The sequence below is a fragment of the Panthera pardus genome, unplaced genomic scaffold, assembly GCF_024362965.1.
Source record: "Panthera pardus isolate Hobbes unplaced genomic scaffold, ASM2436296v1 HiC_scaffold_1, whole genome shotgun sequence".
In the NCBI taxonomy this organism is placed as follows: domain Eukaryota; kingdom Metazoa; phylum Chordata; class Mammalia; order Carnivora; family Felidae; genus Panthera; species Panthera pardus.
In genome coordinates this window covers 19,462,934-19,484,474 of record NW_026526654.1, presented here as the reverse complement: position 1 = coordinate 19,484,474, position 21,541 = coordinate 19,462,934, and the positions used below count along the sequence as shown (strand labels likewise).

Here is a 21,541-nt window from a genome sequence, read left to right as displayed (position 1 = left end):
GATCTTGTTACAATTCCAGTTTTCATTTTAAGTCTTCTGTGAAGTCTACTGAGTAATTAGTTTAATAAAATGTGAAAATTCTTATAAGAAATTTATCTTTAAAAGGTGCCGAAAAGGTCACTGCCAAAACTCATGAATAAATATTAGCTATAAAATCAAATCTTAAATGAAACTTCGGTCTCTGTTTTGCTCAGCTGAATTCTGTATTTTAAAACTAAAATAAGTTTTACATAAAATAGTGACCGGCTCCTTTGAGGAGCAAGAAAAACTCAGGGTAACAGTGCAACATGAGGATGTCAAGTGAGACCAAAAATGCAGGAACCCTGGCAAAGAAGGTCTAGAGTTGGAAAAGATTGCAGGAGGTCAGCTTCCTCTTCTCAGAAGGTCTCCGGAGACTTTGGAGACCAGCCGGCCACATTCGTGTAAGCTGATTGCAGAGAATGTCTGTCCTGCCCAGAAACACATCCAGCTCATTCTTCAAGTGTGTAATCGGCAGCAAGAGATGACTGGGTGCACTTTATGACTAAGAAAGCTTCATCTCGGAAACAAAGATCCCACCAGCTAGAGCTGCAATAACAACTGTGGCATTAAACTGATGCCAAAGCGTGACTTTTCTCAAGGAGTCTCGCCTCGCCAAATGACAACTGTCACATATGGGCCCCCGGGAAGGGGGTCCGCTGAATATCCTTGAGGTACAAGGAAATGAATGTGTCTGCATAGAAATAGCTTAGGTGGGAACAAATACTGCATCTCCCTTCACGATAGGCCACAGAGAGTGCAAAGTAGAGTGGAGGATGAGTGTTTTTCCAGGACGGAAGCTTCTTGGGAAAGAACAAAAGCAGTCGGGCAGAATAGGCAAGTTAGTCTTTCCCGTGTGAGATGTCCTCTCTGGGACATCTAGGATTAGGAAGCCTGCCCTACTCTTCTTTTGGACCAAATAGTTTTTGGCTATATTTGTCTAGGGAAAGCTAAAAACATGGACCTTTCTTCCCCTTTCTATGTTAGTTCCAGATTTGCTATAGAGGCTTTCTCACTTCGCATTCTGGAAGTGACAGCACCCCCATCCTTCACCTGGTCCTGAGAAGTCCCGTCCAGACCTGGTGCCATGTGCCCCTTGCTCCTTCTACTCCAGGCACACTATTTCCTTCCCGTAGCATTCCATCACAGGGACAGCCACCAACATACCCTCATCCTACAGGCTGAACCCAATCGTCACTTCTGCAGGGACACTTTCCAGAACCTCTCTGACGCAGCCACCTCCCACTCGTTTGTGTCATTGCAGGAATACGTGTCTCTCCTCCATCTGCCTCACTATGGCTGCAACTCTCATTGACTTGGGAGCGTTCCATGAATGTCTACTTGTCCCAAACCACACCTGCCCTCCCAGCCTCTTGGATCATGATGAAACATTCTGGCGTGAAACTTTGAAACGAAACAAACAAAACAAAACACAAACTTTCCAGGCTGTGATGTCCATGAGAGCAATGACTGCCTTTGTTTTGATCTGTGCATTCTTCTCAATCTCCAGCACGGTGACTTACACATCTTTAGTGCTCAAAACCACTCATTATTCGAGGAAATGGATCAGGGTGACTGAGAGCCCACCTAGGCTTGGCACAGCCCCTGATGCTGACGGTGACAGTTGTTTTAAGAAGGACACTCAATACCTATCTGCCTGAGCACGGAAATTTCATACTAAAGCACACCCTTTGTGAGGTACAAATGGGTTCTCTGTTTGATGGAACTTTTCTGGCATGACTCTAACACCGGGGAGGATGGAAGAACAGATAGAAGAGAGCAGGAAAATGAGATAATATTAATTTTGGCTGGCGTTGAGGAAGAGTAACAAAAAAGAGAAGGTATTGATAATGTGTTGGGGTGTTGTACTTTTTACAGTTAGAAAAATTTCACATGTTACGGGTGCCTGGGTGGCTCAGTTGGTTAAGTGTCCGACTTCGGCTCAGGTCATGATCTCATGGTTTGGGAGTTCGAGCCCTGCATTGGGCTCTGTGCTGACAGCTCAGAGCTTGGAGCCTGCTTCAGGTTCTGTGTCTCCTTCTCTCTCCACCCTCCGCCCTTGCACTATGTCTCTCTCTCTTAAAAATAAACATTAAAAAAAAAAAAGAAAAATTTCACATGCTTTATCTTTATAATGCCCATGTAGAATGGATAGATTATGAAGTTATATCCCCAAGTTCAGAGCAGGGAGCAAAAGATCACTGAAGACAAATAACTTGATCAAGCCTGGAAAATGGTGGAGCCCAGAGTAGGGGCTTCTAGAACTCCACTGTCCAGTATGGTAGCCACCAGCTACATGTGGTTACCGAACACTTGAAATGTAGTGAGTCTAGATTAGGATGTGCTGTAAATATAAAATACACATTCAATCAAAGATTTAGTACCAAAAAAAAACGGATGTAACCTGTTTTCTTAATAATTTTTATATTGCTGACATATTGAAATGATAGTACGTTAGATATGGTAGCTTAAAATACATTATTAAATTCATGCCATCTGTTCCTTTAAAAAAAGTTTATTTATTTATTTTGAGAGAGAGAGAGAGAGAGAGCCCATGCAAGTGGTGGAGGGGCAGATAGAGAGGGAGAGAAAATCCTAAGCAGGCTCCCCACTCTCAGCACAGAGCCCAATGCAGGGCTTCATCCCATGAACAGTTGAGATCATGTCCTGAGCCAAAATCAAGGGTTGGGCGCTCAACTGACTGAACCTCCCAGGCGCCACAACATCTGTTCCTTTTTAATTTTTTTAATGTGGCTCCTAGGCAATTTGAAATTACATCCGTGGTCACATTTTATTCCTACTGGACAACACGGCTCTAGATCTCAATCAGACATATCCACGGGTGTAGGTTTTGAGCTGGACCACAGACTAAATGGAAGTTGGAGAGGCTCAAGGCATTTTAGGCAAGCTGGCGAGAACTCAGGTATAAACACAAAGAACGATATGCTTTAGAGAAAAGGCTGCTGGATATTTAGTAGAAAATAAGGCTTCTAAAGTGCCTGAGAATCCCACTGTGAAATACTGATTATAGTGTAGTCGCATTGATGCTACATTTCAATTCAAAAGACTGGGTTTGAGTTTTCTGATACCAGCTTGCATGTGAATTTAGGCAGGTCTCGTAATCTCTGTTTCCATTTTTTTTTCTCTCTCTTATTTTCATCCTTTGGGAAAATGAGAGTTAAACCAGACATTTTCAAGTCTCTCCTTCTGATTTGCACACTCTAGGACTCTGAGGGGCCAGATTTTGTTTGTGTGAAGAGTGTAGGGGAATGTACATGCAAGCATGTCTGAGGGCCTATCACGGTCAAAGCTGGATGTAGGAGGTTAATCAGACACCTGAGGGTAGGCTGACACAGAGGGAAATGAGACTGGAAACAGGGTTACCTGAACTGAAGTTATGAGCTAAAATAAACTTTTATTACATGCATACCAGGAGGGCAAAGTGAAGTACCACCCAGACCACGCCAAGCGATGTCACCAGCAGGTCGTACCGGTTTCTTCTGCTTTGCCAGAAGCCGGCAGGCGACATTGCTATGATCTTCATTGTAACCTGGGGGAAAATAATGTAGACAGTAAATAGAGGCTGAGTGTTCAACATATATTGAAATGTGTTAACTTAAGGCACATAATTTTACATCATTTTAAATTAATGTAAAATTTTCTTTAATGTTTATTTATTTTTGAGAGAGAGAAAGAGAGAGAGAGGGGGAAAGAGAGAGGGAACAAGGACAGGGGAGGGGCAGACAGACAGAGAGAAAGAGGGAGAGAGGGGAGAGCTGTCAGCGCAAAGCCTGACATGGGGCTTGAACTCATGAACCATGAGATCATGACCTGAGCTGAAATCAAGAGTCTGATGCTCAACTGACTAAGCCACCCAGGCACCCCATTGGGGCACACATTTTTAGAGGATGTAGAAACCAAAGAGAGAATTTATTACTAAGAGATGATAGATGATAGGATAGATAGATAGATAGATAGATAGAGATACAGATATAGATTGATCCACTATCTAAATTTTAAAGTAGGATAGGTTACAAATCTGTATCTCCATGCTCTTTTCTCCTTGTTTTATGACTAGTTCTGAGAGCAAGACATTTTTCTTCCTCAAGTAAAAGACCATAGATTTTGGGAAACATCAACCAGTACAGGGTGAAATAAGAATCTGCTTGTATTTCAAAGAAGATTGTGCTGGAAAGTGATATTATGTGGACTATATATTAAAATAATCTTGTCTGGGCCAATTCCCTTCGCCACCACATTGCAATTTGAGTCCCTGAATTACAGTGGTTTGTGCAGTTCGCTACAAATATTTGAACTCACATAACCAGACAGGCCAACATTCAGATACAACAATCAACAGCAGTTAGCAATTCCTGCGGTTAGAAAAATCTGAAATATAAAGTGAAATCTTTGTTCAAGTTAAGCACAACAGCCTAAAAAGGAAAATATCCTAAGAGCACGCTACCCCTCTCCCCAAAAAAGACTTCAAAAGCAATGGAACACAGAGCTGAAAGTCAGTGCTATCAAAGGAGGGCACTGTTTTACTTTATAATGTGCACCACAGCCCCCAGAGCCAGATGGCTCATTACCGTACCTCTAGAACAAAGATGAAGGTGAAAACAACTGACATTGTTGCCAAAGGAACGGTCACTGGGTCCTCCACATCCCACTGTAAGAGAAACAGCATCCAGGTCTTTGTCCATATCCATCAGAGACATAAAGACCTTCCCCTCTTTTTCTCATTTGAACATGACTATGAATTTTAATTTTTTATACTAAAGAACTTAGACTGTGAATGGATATGGCCCCTTGCAATAATCTTGGATGCACCAATGAACGAAAAAGTCCTTCTCAGAGCTTCACTGTGAAATAAAGTACCTTGACGGACAGCAGCACTGACTGGGCCAGGACAAGCAATGCAATTGTCCTCTTAAAGAATGGATGCTGGGTAATGTCATACATCTTAGCTCTAAAACCATCATTATCTGCAAAAGAAAGGTTGAGGCAAGGGCATTTCAGACATAGGTCACATTTACTTTCTTGTCTTTCATTTCCTTTAATGCTCATTTTAAAACTCATTACCTTTTTCCCCCTATAGTTCAATCTATTGTGTAGTGTTTTGCAGGAATGGCTGGTTCTGAATATTTAAGACGACGGTGCATGACGCCGTCTGTATTGGAAGGAGAACCGCATCATTCAATTTCTGTCAGTTTAATACATTTCACTCATATGTTTAAGAGCGAAGCACAAATATATTTTATTTAAAAATTCATTTTTTCATTAGGGCTTATCCTGAGAGCACTGAAGCACAGCCTTTGGGTGGTTGATTTTAATAGCCTATGGAGAGATCTGTAGTTTGGAGCCTGTTTCTATATTAACTTATGCACAACCGCCTAGTGGCCTCACGATTATTATTTTAATTGAAATCTTAGACTCCTGGGGAATCACGAACACTGGTGCCCAACATGAATAAAATCAGAGCATCTTTGATACCCGGGCGAGGTGGGAGATGAAGAGGCTGTGCTATCTTCAGTCGGCTCTTCAGATCTTCCCATCTTCTCTGATCTACAGTCAGCAGAGCTGTCCCCTTAATAAACAAAGGAAAGCAGAAAAAGGCCTTATGTCATCTACTCCACACCAAGGTCATTGCAAATGGGGTGGTGGTGATACCAACAGGACTAATTTGGGAGTATATGATAAAGATATTCTTCAAATACCATGGTGGTTCGATAGACATGGTCACAATTCTCAAATTTGGTCTTTAGAGGGGTCCCAAAAAGGGTGGCCACAAGCCTCAGAGAAGATCCAGCAGCCTTCAACTGGTATCTTCGAACATGTATAATATTCAGGTTTGGGAACATCTAAAGAAGGTTCCCTACACAATCAAATTTTCAAAAAGGGATACCAACTCTAATAGTGGTTAGTTTCCCTTCATTTTGCGGGGAAGGCTGCAGTAAAATTGTAGCTTGTCAATCTGATTGTGTCTTTAAAAAAATCATTCTGCTATACACTGTCGCAAAACTTTTTATTTATTTTGAGAGAGACAGAAGGTGAGTGAGGGAGGGGAAGAGACAGAGTGGGAGAGAGACAATCCCAAGCAGGTGCCACGTTGTCAGCACAGAGCCCAACACGGGGCTTAATCTCACAAATTGTGAGATCATGACCTGAGCGGAGATCAAGAACCAGACACTCAACTGACTAGGCCACCCAGGTGCCTCAATTGCAAAACTACTTTTAAGCAGTATGAAATCACAGAATTTGAATCTTTAAGAATTAATGCTGTGACAAATGGCTGAGTGAGATCAGATATTCTTTACCATATATATATGAGTACTTTATTAAAATGCATATAAATATATTACATGACATTTCATGTATTTATACATGAAATTATTTGTATATGGATAATGTATACAGATTATACATTATTTATACACTAATTTATAAAGGCAGAAATTTATACATTATTTATACACTAATTTATAAAGGCAGAAATATAGTTTAAGAAACTGAACCCCCACCCCACTCCCATTCTTCCTTTCTTTCTACAGAGCTGAAGACTGTCCTTTAAGGATGTGTCCTCCCCACTGCTTTCAGACTTTTGCTGTTTGTGTATATATCAATACATAAGAACATATTTGTTTTGAATTTTAAAAATTTATATAAATGGGATTCAATATGGGTTTCTTAATGCAGTTTGTTTTTATCTTCATTGAACACTATGTCTTGCATACCACTAGACACCAGATCTAATTGGTTTAACTGCTCATAGAGTATCCCACTGTACAAATATATCAGAAGTTATTTGCTTTAGGTTTATGTAGTATAAAAATGCTGCAATAAGTACATGTCTACAGTCTCATGGTGAATACCTACGAGATTTCCTTAATAGCAAATCTCTAGGAGAGGAATTGCTGGGGTTTAGGAATTTACACATCTTTATGTTTACCAGATATTGTGAAGTTGCTGTCCAAAGAGAAACAACCAAGAAAATTCGCTGCTAGCCATCTCCAAGTGTTCCAATGTCCTAATATTCTTGCCAGTACTTGATATTGTTAGATATTTTAATTTGGCCATGATGGGTGGGAAATGTGTCCACTTTAGTTTTAATATCAATGAGATGAAATGTTTTTTATATGAGTAAATAGGGGTGATGATTCTTGTATCTTCCTATGTGAATTGCCTGTTCATATTCTTTGCTCATTTTTGTATTTGGATATTTACTTTTAGAGGTTTTATAGAAATTCTTAATATATTCTGGATATTAATCTTCTGTCAGTTATGTGAATTGTAAATATTTTCTCTTAGTCTTAGCTTGCTTTCTAAAAAAAATTTTTTTTTGCCTTATCAAGTTTCTTATGTCTCAGAAACTTTTTATTTTAATGTAATCTAATCTGTAAATTTCTCTCTTTATGAATTCCACTTTATGGTTACAGTCAAGAAATCCACAACTCCTCCAGGGCCAAAAATAAATTCTACAAGGTTGAAAATGGCTTTTCACAGCTAGGTCTTTCATCCTTCTGGAATTCATTTCTGAGTATGCTATGAGGTAGAAATCTCTGTTTAATTTCTTATATCTAGACAATGACCCCAGCACCTCTTATTGATGGTCTCACCCTCTCCACTGATTTGTCGTGCTACTTCTCCTTTATATATACCTGGTCCTCCTGGGGCTTTTAGCTCTGTTCTAAATCTAACTTTCTATCTCTGTAACATTACCCATCCTGTTTGACTCACCATAGCTTGTTTACTTTCCTTTTCCATACTTTTGTTCATGCTTAGCCTTGAGAGAGGTTTGTCAATTTAATTTTTTTTAAAGAATAAGCTTTTGTCATTCTTGAATCTTTTATAATATCTTTGTTTTCTATATCATTAATTTCTGTCCTTATCTTTTTTACTTTCTTCCATTTTACTTTGTTGATCTTATTATAATTTATTGATTTGGACATCTGACATATTACTAATTAACCTCTGAATTTTCTTGAACATACACTTAAAGTTATAAATTCCTCTAATTGATTTATCTATATCTTGTGAGCTTTTATATGTGATTTTTATAAATGATTTATCTAAATGTCTTATGAGTTTCTATTCTAATTTCTTCTGTTACTCATAAATTATTTAGAATGTTGTCTTAATATTTCCAACATCTGAGGAATCTTTTGTTATCTTTTTTTATTATTGTAGAGAATATGTTCTGTACATTACCAATTTTTTGGTAACTATTTTTTATGACCTTGCGGACAGTACATTTTATACTTGAAAATTGCTGGACTCTGGGTTATTCATATGTCCAGTAGATCAAATGTTTGTATTGTGCCAAATCTCATATTTTCTTTTTTTTTCTGATTTATGAGTTTCTTAGGGATATATGTTAATATCTTTCACTATGATTTTGGACTTGCTGGCTTTTTAAAATAATTTGGTTAATTTTTGTTTCATACATTTTAGGGTTCAGGAGTTCTATACTTTGCTGGTAATTCATTTCTTCTGCAATTATCTAATTACACTGTTTATTCCTAATAATGATATTTGTTTTAAACTAATTTTTCTGATATTGATATTGCTAAGCCATTTTTCTTACTATCTGCAAACAAATATTTTGGGTTCTCTGGGTGCTAGAGATATTCATATTATTTATTTATTATACAAAACAAAATATTTTAGAAAGTTGAACTCTGAAATGAGCCAAAAGAATAATAAGCACGGTGGTATCATCTGATCATTAATATCAGAAAACCTCTGGAAGTTTATTATTGTGACATTAAGTTTATTAATAAAACTGTTATCTCATAATTGAGAAATTAAATATATATGTATCACTAGTATAAACTTTGAACTTTTTTAAACAAAGTTCCATTTTCCAGGGAAGACATAAATTTGCATAATGCAGAATTGTGCAAATGTTGCCCCCAAAGCTTGCCTTATCTCCCATATCTTTATATTTCCCTATTGCCTATATATTTGGAAATCTATTTACATACCTTTGGGTTTGACCATTAGAATGTGAGCTCCATGAGGGCAGAAATCTTTATGTGTTTAGTGTTTAGTTTGTGTGTTTAGTTTTTATGTTCCCAGGTCTGGCCCCAGTTAAGTTCTCAAAGAAATCTGTTGAATGACTAAATAATAAATCAATAAATGCTGTTATACAGCAGCTCATGTGCTACCATCTGAAAAGCTTACTGGGAAAAAAAATCCCTCCTAAATGGTTCATATAACTCATAAATTTACATTATCAATTAAATAATCAAGTTTGTCATGTTTTCTTCTACTTTTCCTCTTTCTGTAAGCACCCAGCACCCACTTGCTCTTAAGTCTGTGTTCCCCTTCTCAAGGCCAAGATGCTTCTTTCTTCCCTCAGCACATTAATACAACCAGTACTGTGAGTAGACCTCCTGATACTTGTCTTACTTCAGCCAGGCCTCCAAACTCAAGAGCTGCAATTGATTATATATTTGTCTCTGGTTGCTGAACATTTTATGTTGCTGCATTTATGTCGCTGATTTGTGAGCTGCCATAGGACCTGATTCTCCTGAAATCAGGTGTCTGCTCAGAGGACCTATCATGGTGTTTTGAGCAAGCAGGGCCTAAGCTCTCTACTTGGCTGACTGGCTTCTGCTCTTGTTCAGGAATCTCCGTTGTCTGCTCCAGTGCCAAGGCTCAATGGCATCAGAAGAGACCCATCTTCCTCCTTCTGCTTGGTATCAAATTGAACACACTTTAGGGCTTAGAGACACTCATTTATGAATGTGTTATAGTAAAATAGGGGGCTGGGCAATATGATCTCTCTCTATCCTTTCTTATTCTAAAATCCCATGTTTCTGTGGGTCGGAGTAGTGTTGGGGCCCAAAGTGGAGATTTTTAAGCCACACCCTTTGAAAGCCCGCACCAAATAACATCCTCATTAGGCACACATCAATGGTGGCCATCAACTGGGTAGCTGGAACCACACATGCAGAGCCCGGGGAGTGGGGGTGTGTGTGAATGATACAGTCCCATGTGCAGTTGCCCTAGCCAGTGGGCTCGGATGTGCTTGCATGCGATCCTGTCCTGGTCATGAATCACAGGAGCGTCATATCTAGCTTTAATTCAGTGCAGAGTGACATTTTTATATTCTCAGAAGAATTTCAGACTCTGCAGAGTGGGCACCGCTTCTGAATTGTGACCCCATTTTCTACACCTTAAAAGCCTCAGACAAGTCATGTCACCTCCGTAAACTCTGTGTTTTCTTCCACTGTGCATTTCAGAGTTGTGAGAACTGAAAATGGCATATGTAAACCTTAGTATGTGGTAAGTGCTCAAAAGCTGTATCCACCAGGGTACCTGGGTTAAGTGTCTGACTTTGGCTCAGGTCATGATCTCACGGTTCGTGAGTTTGAGCCCACCATCAAGCTCTGTGCTGACAGTTCGGAGCCTGGAGCCTGCTTTGGATTCTGTGTCTCCCTCTCTCTCTGCCCCTTCCCCCACTTGCATTCTGTCTCTCTCTCTCAAAAATAAAAAAACATAAAAAAATTTTTAAAAAGCTGTATGCACTTCAATTATGATTCCAGAAGACAGATCCTTACATACTAGAGTGCACATCAGCCATGGCCAGAAGAACGACATAGAATGTTCTCTCCCAAACTCACTCTTTGACAGGAAACCACACTTGCTGTTTTCCCATTCGGGAGCTCTTATAGTGATTGTTAGAGTTGTTCTGAACTCAGCATGCTTCCTGAGTCCATAAAGTATGTAAAGTTTTTATATGAAATTAGAATATCTTCTTTTTATTCAATGAATTAGGATTTAACATTTCTAGTGCACCCTAGCCCCATCAAAATTGTGAGTTCACCTATAGCGTTACAAAGAAGCATCCAATTTACATTGTGTGAAAGTAATATTACCTGCAATCAGTGCACAGTTAGTTCAGCTATTGTATTTTAATAACTTGCTGCACATCCTTTCAATTTGAACAATAGGAGATGTGCCTTTCAGTTGTCAGCGAATTAATGACACCATCACCAAAAGGGGAAATTTAGCGAGAGAACTGTGCTCTTAAATAATGTGCCTGAAAGGCAGCGATGAGGTAGCTTGTAAAATAGTTATAGAGATTATTTACACCAGTCACATTATGGTTTAATGCGACTTCATGCCGTGTGAGAAAAAGAGAGCTCAAAGCAAGTGGCTAGAAAAGAATAAACCCTGCGGTATTCAAACCAAGAATTCTTACCTTGTTTTCATTGAAATTAGCAATAACTACTCCAACAAAAAGGGTCAGTCCAATCATGCAACCCAGGAATACAAACACATGAATGTAGATCCCGTGCATCTGTATAAATGAAAAATACGATTATTCATCAAAGCAAATGAGAGCAGCTGTTGACACATTCAAAGGATTCCGTGTGCTTGCTTACCGGCCCCACACGATGAATAATAACATCCCTCACTTCCACCCAGCCTTTCAGGGACAGAACTTCAAACAATGCCAGCATGGCATTTCCCACATTGTCAAAATTAAAATTCCGAGGATTTGCCCTGCAAGTCAGAAAGAAGAATGTTCTGTGAAATTCCGATGAGAAGCACCCTAAGGCAAATATCTGTAGTTCTTTCCAATCTTGGGTGCGGGGTGTACTTAGCATTTGGAAGGCGGGCTAGATGGCATTCATTTGCTAAATCAGAAAAGTGCATGAGTATGTTATTATTTCTTAAAATTTAATTAATTATTAGGTAATCATGGGTGTTCTTAACGAACAACAAAACACAACAATTCAAGTTCTGGCTCTAGAGGTTCCTTGATGTTTCTGGCTTGTCCTGATTATATGGAGGGCTGGAAGTATGCTTTCTGGTTATAAACTGCATAGCATATTCTCACAAAGGGGCACTGGAGTTTGGATATGAATTTTGCAATAGTTTTAAAATTGAAAACTTCTCTAAAGGATAAATTACAATTCCTGATGTTAATAGAGCAAGTATAAAAAGAGTAGAATCTAGCCACTTTCTTTAATTCTGTGACATCATGGGAACATCACTTTGTAAAGTAGTGATGCATTTGGAAGTCCCTGAGAGGCCAGAGGTGTTTGCTGGTAGTCTACATGTTTCCAGATCATTCTCTCCCAGTTGGATTTTTTTTTCTCTCACTAACTCTGGGTGTTCTCAACAGAGACTTCTTGTAGACCCCAACATTGCAGTATGCTGTCTACATCCACACTTGATTGCTGGTATTTAAAACACTTTGGGTCCACTATTACTTTTTGTTTGTTTTTGTTTTTGTTTGTTTTTTTTTTTGAGGGGGCATATTGCATTTCTTGTTTTTTACTAACGTGTATTTACTTTTTTCTTCCCACTTAAGAAAGTGATCTTTTTTTAAAAATATATTACATCTCCCTTAGTCATTATGGGTCTTGTCTAACATTTTTCTTGTCCATAGAAGATTTCACTGTTTTCCTTTTTCCTCTTATTAGACTATTTAAAATAATTACGAGACCTAGACAACTACACACTGCAAAGTCATGACTATCACTGTATTTCCTGAGTTTGATGGAGAATTGGTCCCAGGACTACTAAAAAAAGTGGGCCTATAGAAGCATGGCCAAATTATATTTTGATCATTTTTTTTCCTATTAGCTCATTTATCAAAATTTAACCTTCACAGAAGGTGATACTCTGGAGAAAATCTGGGTTAGTATTTTTCTACACCTTTTTTTTTTTTAAAGTAGGCTTCGTGTACAGCACAGAGCCCAATGCGGGACTTGAACTCATGACCCTGAGATGAAGACCTGAGCTGAGATCAAGAGTCACCCACTTAACCAACTGAGCCACCCAGGTGCCCCTCTACCACTATATATATATATATATATATATATATATATATATAATTTTAACATCATAGAAACAATCATGCAATACACCTTTATAAGTTTTCTTTTTTAAAGCATTAAATAGATGGGGATCTAATAAGAAACTATACAAGTAAACTGACTTGCTCCTAAGGTTTAAGGATGATTGGTAGAAACGTTTTCCACATAGTGCAAAAGCCCCACTCAGAAATTCCTATTTTGGGATTCTGATTTATATTTTTTACATATGAAAGTATAAGCATATTCTCTTGGATTTTTCCACCATTTCTTCCTTTGGGGTTTCAATTAAATTTAATATATTTTACAGCAGACAGAAGCTGTAAGGATTCTGCAGATGCCACAGTTTTCTTGAATAAGGATTTTTTTTAAGCTAAGCAGGCCAGCTCTCGGATCCGATGTTGAACTTTCTTACCCATCCATTTTCTTTATGTAAAAGTACTTTTTTAGCTGAATATGCAGCATCCCAAAGTACTTTCATGTTCCACATCCTTTAGAAGTTAGAATATGTTAAAAATACACTTTTAGGCTAAACCAAGAAAAATAAAATGGAGAATCATAGACTTAAATAGTTGGAAGAGTACATCACATTAAAAAAATAAGTATCAGTTTTAATCATCTAAGATGTTCATGCTATGTTCATGCTACTAAAATTGGAAAGTTTTAAACTTTACCTATAACTACAGAGGACTTCAATAAATCCCAAGCCTAATCCATTGTTGTAATTTTCCTGTCACCCTTCCTTGATCTGGAAGCCTGTATATAATATATAATCATATATATATATAATATAATATATAATAATATATGTATATAATGTTGTATATAATCTTTTCCAGTTAATTAAAAAATTTTTAAAACATCATAATCTTGTCCATCCAATTGAGAAAACTAAGACATTGGTTCTAACCTTAGAGTTTTGTTAATCTTCTACCTCCCCGTGAAAAGCGCCCCAAGGTCCCAAGATTGCGATAAAGAGGGTTGCTCCTTTGGGAAGAAGGAGCCCCCAGGAGGAGAGGAGCTCAGCCTGAGCCCTTGGATGTAGAAATACAGGGGGCAACACTATCCAAAATGGCCCTTCCAAGATGCTGGAAGTAGTCATGTTTCTGTTAAACTTACAAAAGTGAGATAGATTTATATTCTTCTCCTTAAAGAGCATATTCAAATTGTTGGAGCTGTAGACTCAACAAAAATCTGATCTTCTGCCTAGAATGTATCACACTATAATTTAAAATTACCTAGAAGTCAACTCCAGGTAAGCTTCCAGTGAGCTAAGGGGCTTATTTATGTAGCATAAAAGCCTTTAGCAAATCATATTACATTATTTGTAATATTATCTCCTGTTTCTCTATTACATTTCAAGCTCCTAGGGGTTGGGGGCCATAGCTTGTCCCCAGTAATAGCGTAATGTCTGGAGAATAGTAAGCACTCAATGAATATATCTATTGAAACTGAATACTTTTTTTGGTATCTCTTATGCATCCCATTTTCCTATGTCCCAGACCTCTGCTTAAAACAAAACACACAATATTTGTAATATATATATTTTATACTTTTTACCAAGGTAATTTTTATCTCATCAAGTCTGAGTGATTCAGAAGAAGATGAATGTACTCATCTGAACAGAGAATATAGAAGCCTATCTCCTGAATTAGGTAGTGCATATTTATAGCCTTCCTAATTATAATTATCAAAGCATTCCCTAATGCCAGTTCTCCAGATATGTTATTTTCTTAATCATAAATTTGCCAATATAAAACTATAACATCTTGGCTGCTAACTCTTGATGAGCTTACTAACAAAGGAAAATGTAAAAATTATCATAGTTATAGCTGGTGTTTATTTGACAAAAGATTTTTATTTTACCAAAACTAACCCAAGTCATGGTATTCTGGACAAGTGGACAAGCATTATTGTTATGGTGTTCAAGTGATGCCCCTCTATCAGCTTATGCTTTTAAAGTGCCATTGAACTTGAAACCCCAAATAATAACTTACATGAAACATTGCATTTCAGTTAATTTGGATTTTTATGGAACAAGCTGAATGTCAGAGGGTACAACTGGAAACAGGTTTACTTTTCTCCCAACACTGCCTTCCGGTGGGTTCTAGCTCCCTTCCTGACATCTTGGAGATCCCAAAGCTTTTTTGTCACTTTCAGTTATATGAGTCTCATTCTGAAAAGTCCACTTTGTTCTACATCAAACCCTTGTTCCCATAACCCATTTAAGGACCCTATCCTCAGCCTCTCAGCCTGACCCATGGTTTGAGGAGGGAAGAAGAGGGCTGACCACTCTGTTCCTTCCTCCTCTTCAGGCCACCATCTGATTCTTAACAAGATGGCAGTGGGATGCAGTTGGACGTAGAGAAATGAGGTTAAATTCCACATATCTCACACTGCTGGCCACTGGCCACTGTTGCTCTGGTCATAGCAACTATTCTTTCATGGAACCCACTGCCTGCCATGTTCCTAGTTTCTGTACACTTGATACTTTAATGTCTGTCCTCCATGCATGTGTTGGACACACTTTGCTCTGGACAACCTGATAAAATGCCTGAATCACCCTGCCTTGGCCTCTTGCCTCTCTCATCACCCTCCCACCCCCTTGGAAGAGTCCTTTCTAGGGCTTGCTTTTCTTTTTTTCCAAACAAAATTTAATGTTTATTTACCTTTGGAGAGAGAGACCGAGCGCAAGTGGGGGAGGGGCAGAGAGAGAGAGAGAGAGAAACACACAGAATCTAAAGCAGGGTCCAGGCTCTGAGCTGTCAGCACAGAGTTCAATGCCAGCTTGAACTCATGAACCGCGAGATCATGACCTGAGCTGAAGTTGGACACTTACCCGACTGAGCCACCCAGGAGCCCCTAGGGCTTGCTTTTCAAATACAGACCAACCAACCCAGAGTCTACAGCCCCAAGTACCCCCTTTATCAGGCTTCCACCCTTTGGGCCACTATCCACCTGCCCTGATCACCAGGTAGCAGACCACTAGGGAGAGCCCTGTGTCTCAGAGCCCATTGAAGTTACTCAACTAGCTAATCCTAAGCCTGCTTGCCCTGACTCACCCATTCCAACTCAAGGAAACCACAATAAAGGCTCTGGTCCACAGTTCCCTTTTTCCCTCTGCCTCATGACTGACCCTGGGGCTTCCCTGTGTGGCCTCCTGTGGTGTGGTTTGCCCCATAGTGGGAACTATGAGTAACAAACCAGCTGTTCAATGACAATTGTCTTTCGATCTGTTGACTTTATTATACCTCAAATTTTCTATTAATACACTAGATTCTGAAACATCCTCAGCACGAGGGTGCCCCATTGTGTCATTCCTGCTGAGAGTAGTCTTCAGGTGACTCTCAGTTCCCATTCCTGGAAACATCCCCACAACCTCTCCAATAGGAGCACCCCCCTCCAGCACATAGCCCTTTGGAGCAGAGTTCCATCACGATGGCTCAGATCACTGGCCCGAGGCAGTGATGATTTGGAGCCTCCAACACTGATAACTCCCCTGTAGGATGGTGAAGAGCGCTTGCCTACATGAGTGTCTCTTCTTGCCTCATCAATCTCTGATATCACGCAGTCCCCATGGGGACTCACTCAGCTGGGGAGACAAGCACCCTTGACCTCTTCCCATAGTAAAGCAGGAGCGACCACAGCACCGTCTACTGAATTCACTCAATTTCACGATGCTGTCTCTGAGTATATAGTGTTTTCTTTTCCTGGAGCTGGGTGATGGAGGTGGATAATCTTTTAGGAAGTTCAGCTGGGACTGGCAGTGTTGCTTTCTTTGGAATATAATGAAATTTTATCTCTTAGTGACCTCAGCTTTGAAGCTTTTGCCAAAATTCCAAAACAGCAGGGGGAAAAAAAAAACTCATTTGATGTCTTGATATAAATAAATTATTTATGGTATAATAATGCGTTTTCACCTCACAAAAAATAAACTTTTTGTGTTTCTTTCATATTTTATTTTAATATAAATTAGACTTCTTTTATAGTTAGCACTGGGATAAGGATATCTTTGTGTGTTATGCACTTCCTGCTCCAGCTGAAGCCACACAGTCAAATTCATCTTTTTTTTTTTCATAATTCTTTGGTATTGAAAAAAAATAAAAACCCAGTATAAGTTGTACTGAATTGTTTTTAAAAGTGAATTTCACAACAGTGAAATGCCAAAGCTGGTAGCAATGGGTCCTAAGGGTGCAACTGGGTGAAATGCAATTTCTTTTAAAGAGTTTTGACATTTCCTAGAAAACATCAATTGTGACAAAAGCAGAGTCTTTGCTGTGGTTCACTTGTTATTCTAAGAGGTAAAATGAAAAAAAAAAAAAAGAAAACAGATGACTATTTAAAAGGACAAATGAAGTTAATAGGACACTTAGTTCATCAATGAAGCCCACTGAGAGATTTCATTCATCGCCATTAGTAAAATGGATGAAAAAGAAGGTACTAGGCACTTCTAGCTTTGATGTAAATGCTTTGAAAACTCATTTTCAGGAAAAATGAATTTTAAAGAGAAAGTTAGATATAATCATTTGTGTTACTGATTACTCCTTTCCGGCGTTTCAATAATGGAAATCCTTCCATGTAAATGCGTTTTAAAATTGAAACAGCTTTCTGATTTGGGCTTCTATACAACTGTTATGAGGATATCAGATTCTCCCTTAAAGATATAAACTCAGGACGAGTTTAGTTTTAATTTGATAGAAAATCTTTGTCTTTTAAGCCTCACTAATTTTTAATGCCATGCGAATCGAGTTACATACTTCAAAGTATTAGAAAAATAGAGGGGTGATAATCCATTAGTTACATGAAACAACATGGGACTCAGTGTACCACTTGCTCTCTCATTTACTGTATTTTTGCATCCTGTTGTAATTCAGGGCTTTGTCCTGTATTATTTAAAATCATTTTAGCACCTCTGGCAAAATTACTTTTCATGCCAAATTTTACTGATTTAAAACCTTACACTGATAAATATCACATTCTTCAGGATCTTTTTCTGAAATGCTTACCAAACACGGGGCACCCAAAATCCAGGCTTTTTCTCTCCAGGTCTTAATTTTAAATTTAAGTTCTTGGACACGCTTACATTAATTCTGAATATGCCGTTACAATCCTCCTAAAATAGAAGAAAACAGGTCAGGGGGAGCCTGGTCAGAAAATGAACTCCAAAAAGATAAAAGATAAGAAAGCACATTTTAACCTAGAATAACAGGTTTTTAAAAAAATATTTATTTACTTATTTTTGAGAGAGAGAGAGCAAGACAGCATTTGCACATGAGCAGGGAATGGGCAAAGAGAGGGGAGAGAGACAGAGTCCCAAGCAGGCTCCACGCTGTCAGCAAAGAGCCTGGTGAGTGGTCCCTCCCACAAACCATGAGATGATGACCTAAGCCAAAATCAAGAGTCGGAAGCTTAACCGACTGAGCCACCTAGGCACCCTGAATAACAGAGGTTTTTATGTGATAACAGTGATGTGGGCAGCTCTCCAGCAAACAGGGACAAGGACTGCAGAGATGAGTGGTAAAAGTTCACGCTAGAAACATTTGCAAGTAGGCAACGGATCTGAACAGACATTCCTTCAAGGAAGACATACAAATGGCCAATGAGAACATGAAAAGATGCTCAGTGTCATTATTCAGCCAGAAAATGCAAGTCAAAACCCTGATGGGATAACACGTGCCATCCACTAAGAAGGCTATCATCAAAAATCAAATAAACTTTGACGAGGTTGTGCAGAAATTGGAATCCTCCTACTAGAACCCTTACACACTGCTGGTGTGAGTGGAAAATGCTACAGCCACTTTGGAAAACAGGTCCTCAAACAATCAAACAAAGAATTACTTGAGGACCCAGAAATTCCACCCTAGGTATTTATCCAAGAGAAATGAACACAGATATCTACATGAAACTTGTACATGAATGTTTATGTCATTATTATTGTAAATAGCATTAATTATAATAGCCAAAAGGTGGAAATGACCCAAATGTTCATCAGTGGATGAATAAATTACATCAATAAAATATGGTGTATCCATGCAATGGAATATTTTTCAGTCCTACAAAGGAATGAAGCACTGACCTACGCTACAACATGGATGAACATCGAAAACATGCTAAATTAAAGAAGTCAGCCACTAATGATCACATGTTAGACGATTCCATTCATATAAGAGTCAAAAACAAGGAACTCGATAAGGCAGAAAGTAGTTTTGTGGTTGTTTTGCGATGGGGGTGTCAGGAGTATAAGGGTGAAACTTAAAAGATAATGCTTCTTTTTGAGGTGATAAAAATGCTCTAAGCCTGGGGCACCTGGATGGCTCAGTCAGTTGAGCATCCAACTCTTGATTTCAGCTCAGGTCATGATCTCACGTTTCATGGGATCAAGCCCCACATCAGGCTCCACAGTGTGGAGCCTGCTTGGGATTCTCTCTCCCTCTCTCCCTGCCCCTCCCCCGTTCGTGCTCTCTGTCTCTCTCTCTCTCTCAAAACAAATAAACATTTAAAAAAATGTTCTAAGCCTGACAATTGTACAACTCTGGATATGCTAAAAACTATTGAATTGTACACTCTGAGTGGGTGAATTGTGCAGTATGTGAATTATATCTCCAATAACATTGTTTTTAAAAGACTTTAAAACTAAAACATGAGTAAGAAGATTTTCACTCATTTTCTGTCTTTATTCTTCTTTTTGTTTTATCTTTGTTTCTTTGCCTGTGATTGTCATGTTTTGAACCTAAACCCCTTTCCTGGGTATAATGTGTATACACTTGGGATATTTCAACGGAACTTCAAAGTCTAACCTAAAGTCACCTTCAACCTTCAGCCTTGTGTCCTCCCAGCTTCCCGGTTTCTGTCCATGGGCCAGCACCTTGTTGGCCCCCAGCATCAAGATGCAGAATTGTCTATGGCTTTCCCCATCCCGCTTGGGCCACATCTCCATTCTTATTTCCACTAGTTTAGTGAATACCAATATTACTTCTCTTTGGATTGCCAGTAAAATTCCTTAGAATAAAAAGCCTTCTTACACCAATGATATCCCTTTAACTTAAAAAACGTGGATAAACTTACCTACAATAACCCAAAGATAAACACAGTTGACATTTTGGCATATATACTTCCAGTTTTTTTTTCCTATGCATATATGTGATCGTACAGTTTTTACTCTTCCATAGCCCACTGTTTCAGTTAAAATATATTGCAGTTAAGTTCTCATAGTAACCCTACACATTCATCTACAACATTATTCCTGTTGGCTGTGCTGTGGTATATCAAATAGAGGCCCCATGATATATTTGGCCTCTTGGCCTCTTCCAGTTTGTCTTTCTGAGCCCATGGGAGCCCAGCTTTGAGTGGGTGAGGCTGTCTGGCATCCTGGTGAAAAGCAAGGAATTTGGGGCCATGCTGCCTTGACATGAATCTTAGCTTCCCCATTTATTTTAGGGTGACCTTGGACAAGTTCTTTATCCTTTGTACTTCTATCCTTAGCCAGGTCTGGGTATGAGCAGAGAGTGTAAAATCACAATGCTCTTAAGCCATTATTAATATACTGAGTCCTGCAAAATTCCTCGTAGGTTTCATCTTGAAATGTTGTTGTCATCTTTTCGGCCTCTATACAGTGGGAATCTAAAATAACCCTTCTTGGCTTACCTGAGCTTGTGGATTAACGCATCAGTTCTTTATTACCTCCTTTGTTAGCTAATTTGATACATCATGACCTTTATGCCATGTTCCTTGTTATGTCTTCTCAGGTTTATCGAAGTTCCTGGAACGTCTGGAGACACAGGTGGTGTCTCTTCTGCTCTGCCACTTACTGAAATCCTCACTATTAACATAATTGATAATGTACTTTGATTGGGCAAAGATGCATTTTATAACCATCAGAGAATGAATAATTCTTACAGTCAGTAGCTCTGAAAATGTAGAAATTTTCATACTGATGTAAAATCTGTATTAGATAGCCATATTTGTTGGAAACATAGAAATAGGTATTATAGTTCAGCTGTATTAGGCCTTTTGAGTATGCGCGTCTTAATGGACTTAAGGCATTATTTTACCTGGATGAAAGAGGAAATGCTTTCGCTGTTTGTACGTTAGCAGTACTTGGATCACTTCATGAATCTACTTGAATATAGGGCAGAATCCTAAGGGAAGGCACATGGATAGTGTAGCAGTGATGGCTGATTGTAACCACACTCATCCTGTTTTTCTGCAGGACACATCACTGAGCCACCTGTTGCATTCTCCCACCTGCCTCGGGAGGCCAAGCTCTTGCTGGTAAAATGTGTGTTGAAGTGAGGTGTGCTGCTTTTGGCCCTGACCGTAACCCTCAGGCATGGAGGGAGTTCTGTGCTCTTCTCTGCCAGCTGAACAGAGAAGACATTGAAGACAGCAAAGGGTGGACACACAAAGAAGGAAGACAAAAGGAACTTGAGGCTCTGACAGGTCATTCAGAGGACAGCTGTCCACCTTATTCAAGATGCAATGTATTCACTCCATTATGTTCAGCAAATGAAACCCTGGGGTCACCCAGGAGCTGGCCTCCACTTACTAACACTGACTGAAGAAAGATAAGGCAAAGGGCAGTAGCGGAAGCAAGCTTGGGTCTTTGTTAGCTGTCTTATTGGGGCAGATTCTGGACTTCCCAATGAAGAGAATGATGGAGTGAGAAGTAATGAACAGTGGTATGACAGTTA

At 39.0% G+C, this 21,541-nt stretch overlaps 1 protein-coding gene across 7 annotated transcripts in view; it reads right to left on the bottom strand.

Annotated features, from left to right (window-relative positions):
* The window catches only part of NALCN (sodium leak channel, non-selective), a 317,181-nt gene that overhangs the window by 16,591 nt on the left and 279,049 nt on the right, over positions 1 to 21,541 (bottom strand). For all 7 annotated transcript variants that reach the window (XM_053890708.1, XM_053890599.1, XM_053890639.1 and 4 more), the window contains 7 exons: positions 17,858 to 17,964; positions 11,412 to 11,532; positions 11,228 to 11,326; positions 5,512 to 5,605; positions 4,897 to 5,003; positions 4,613 to 4,687; positions 3,449 to 3,568 (listed from right to left, as the gene is read on the bottom strand). In XM_053890708.1, the coding sequence (XP_053746683.1) occupies positions 3,449 to 3,568; positions 4,613 to 4,687; positions 4,897 to 5,003; positions 5,512 to 5,605; positions 11,228 to 11,326; positions 11,412 to 11,532; positions 17,858 to 17,964 (723 nt within the window). The remainder of the gene's footprint in view (positions 1 to 3,448; positions 3,569 to 4,612; positions 4,688 to 4,896; positions 5,004 to 5,511; positions 5,606 to 11,227; positions 11,327 to 11,411; positions 11,533 to 17,857; positions 17,965 to 21,541) is intronic.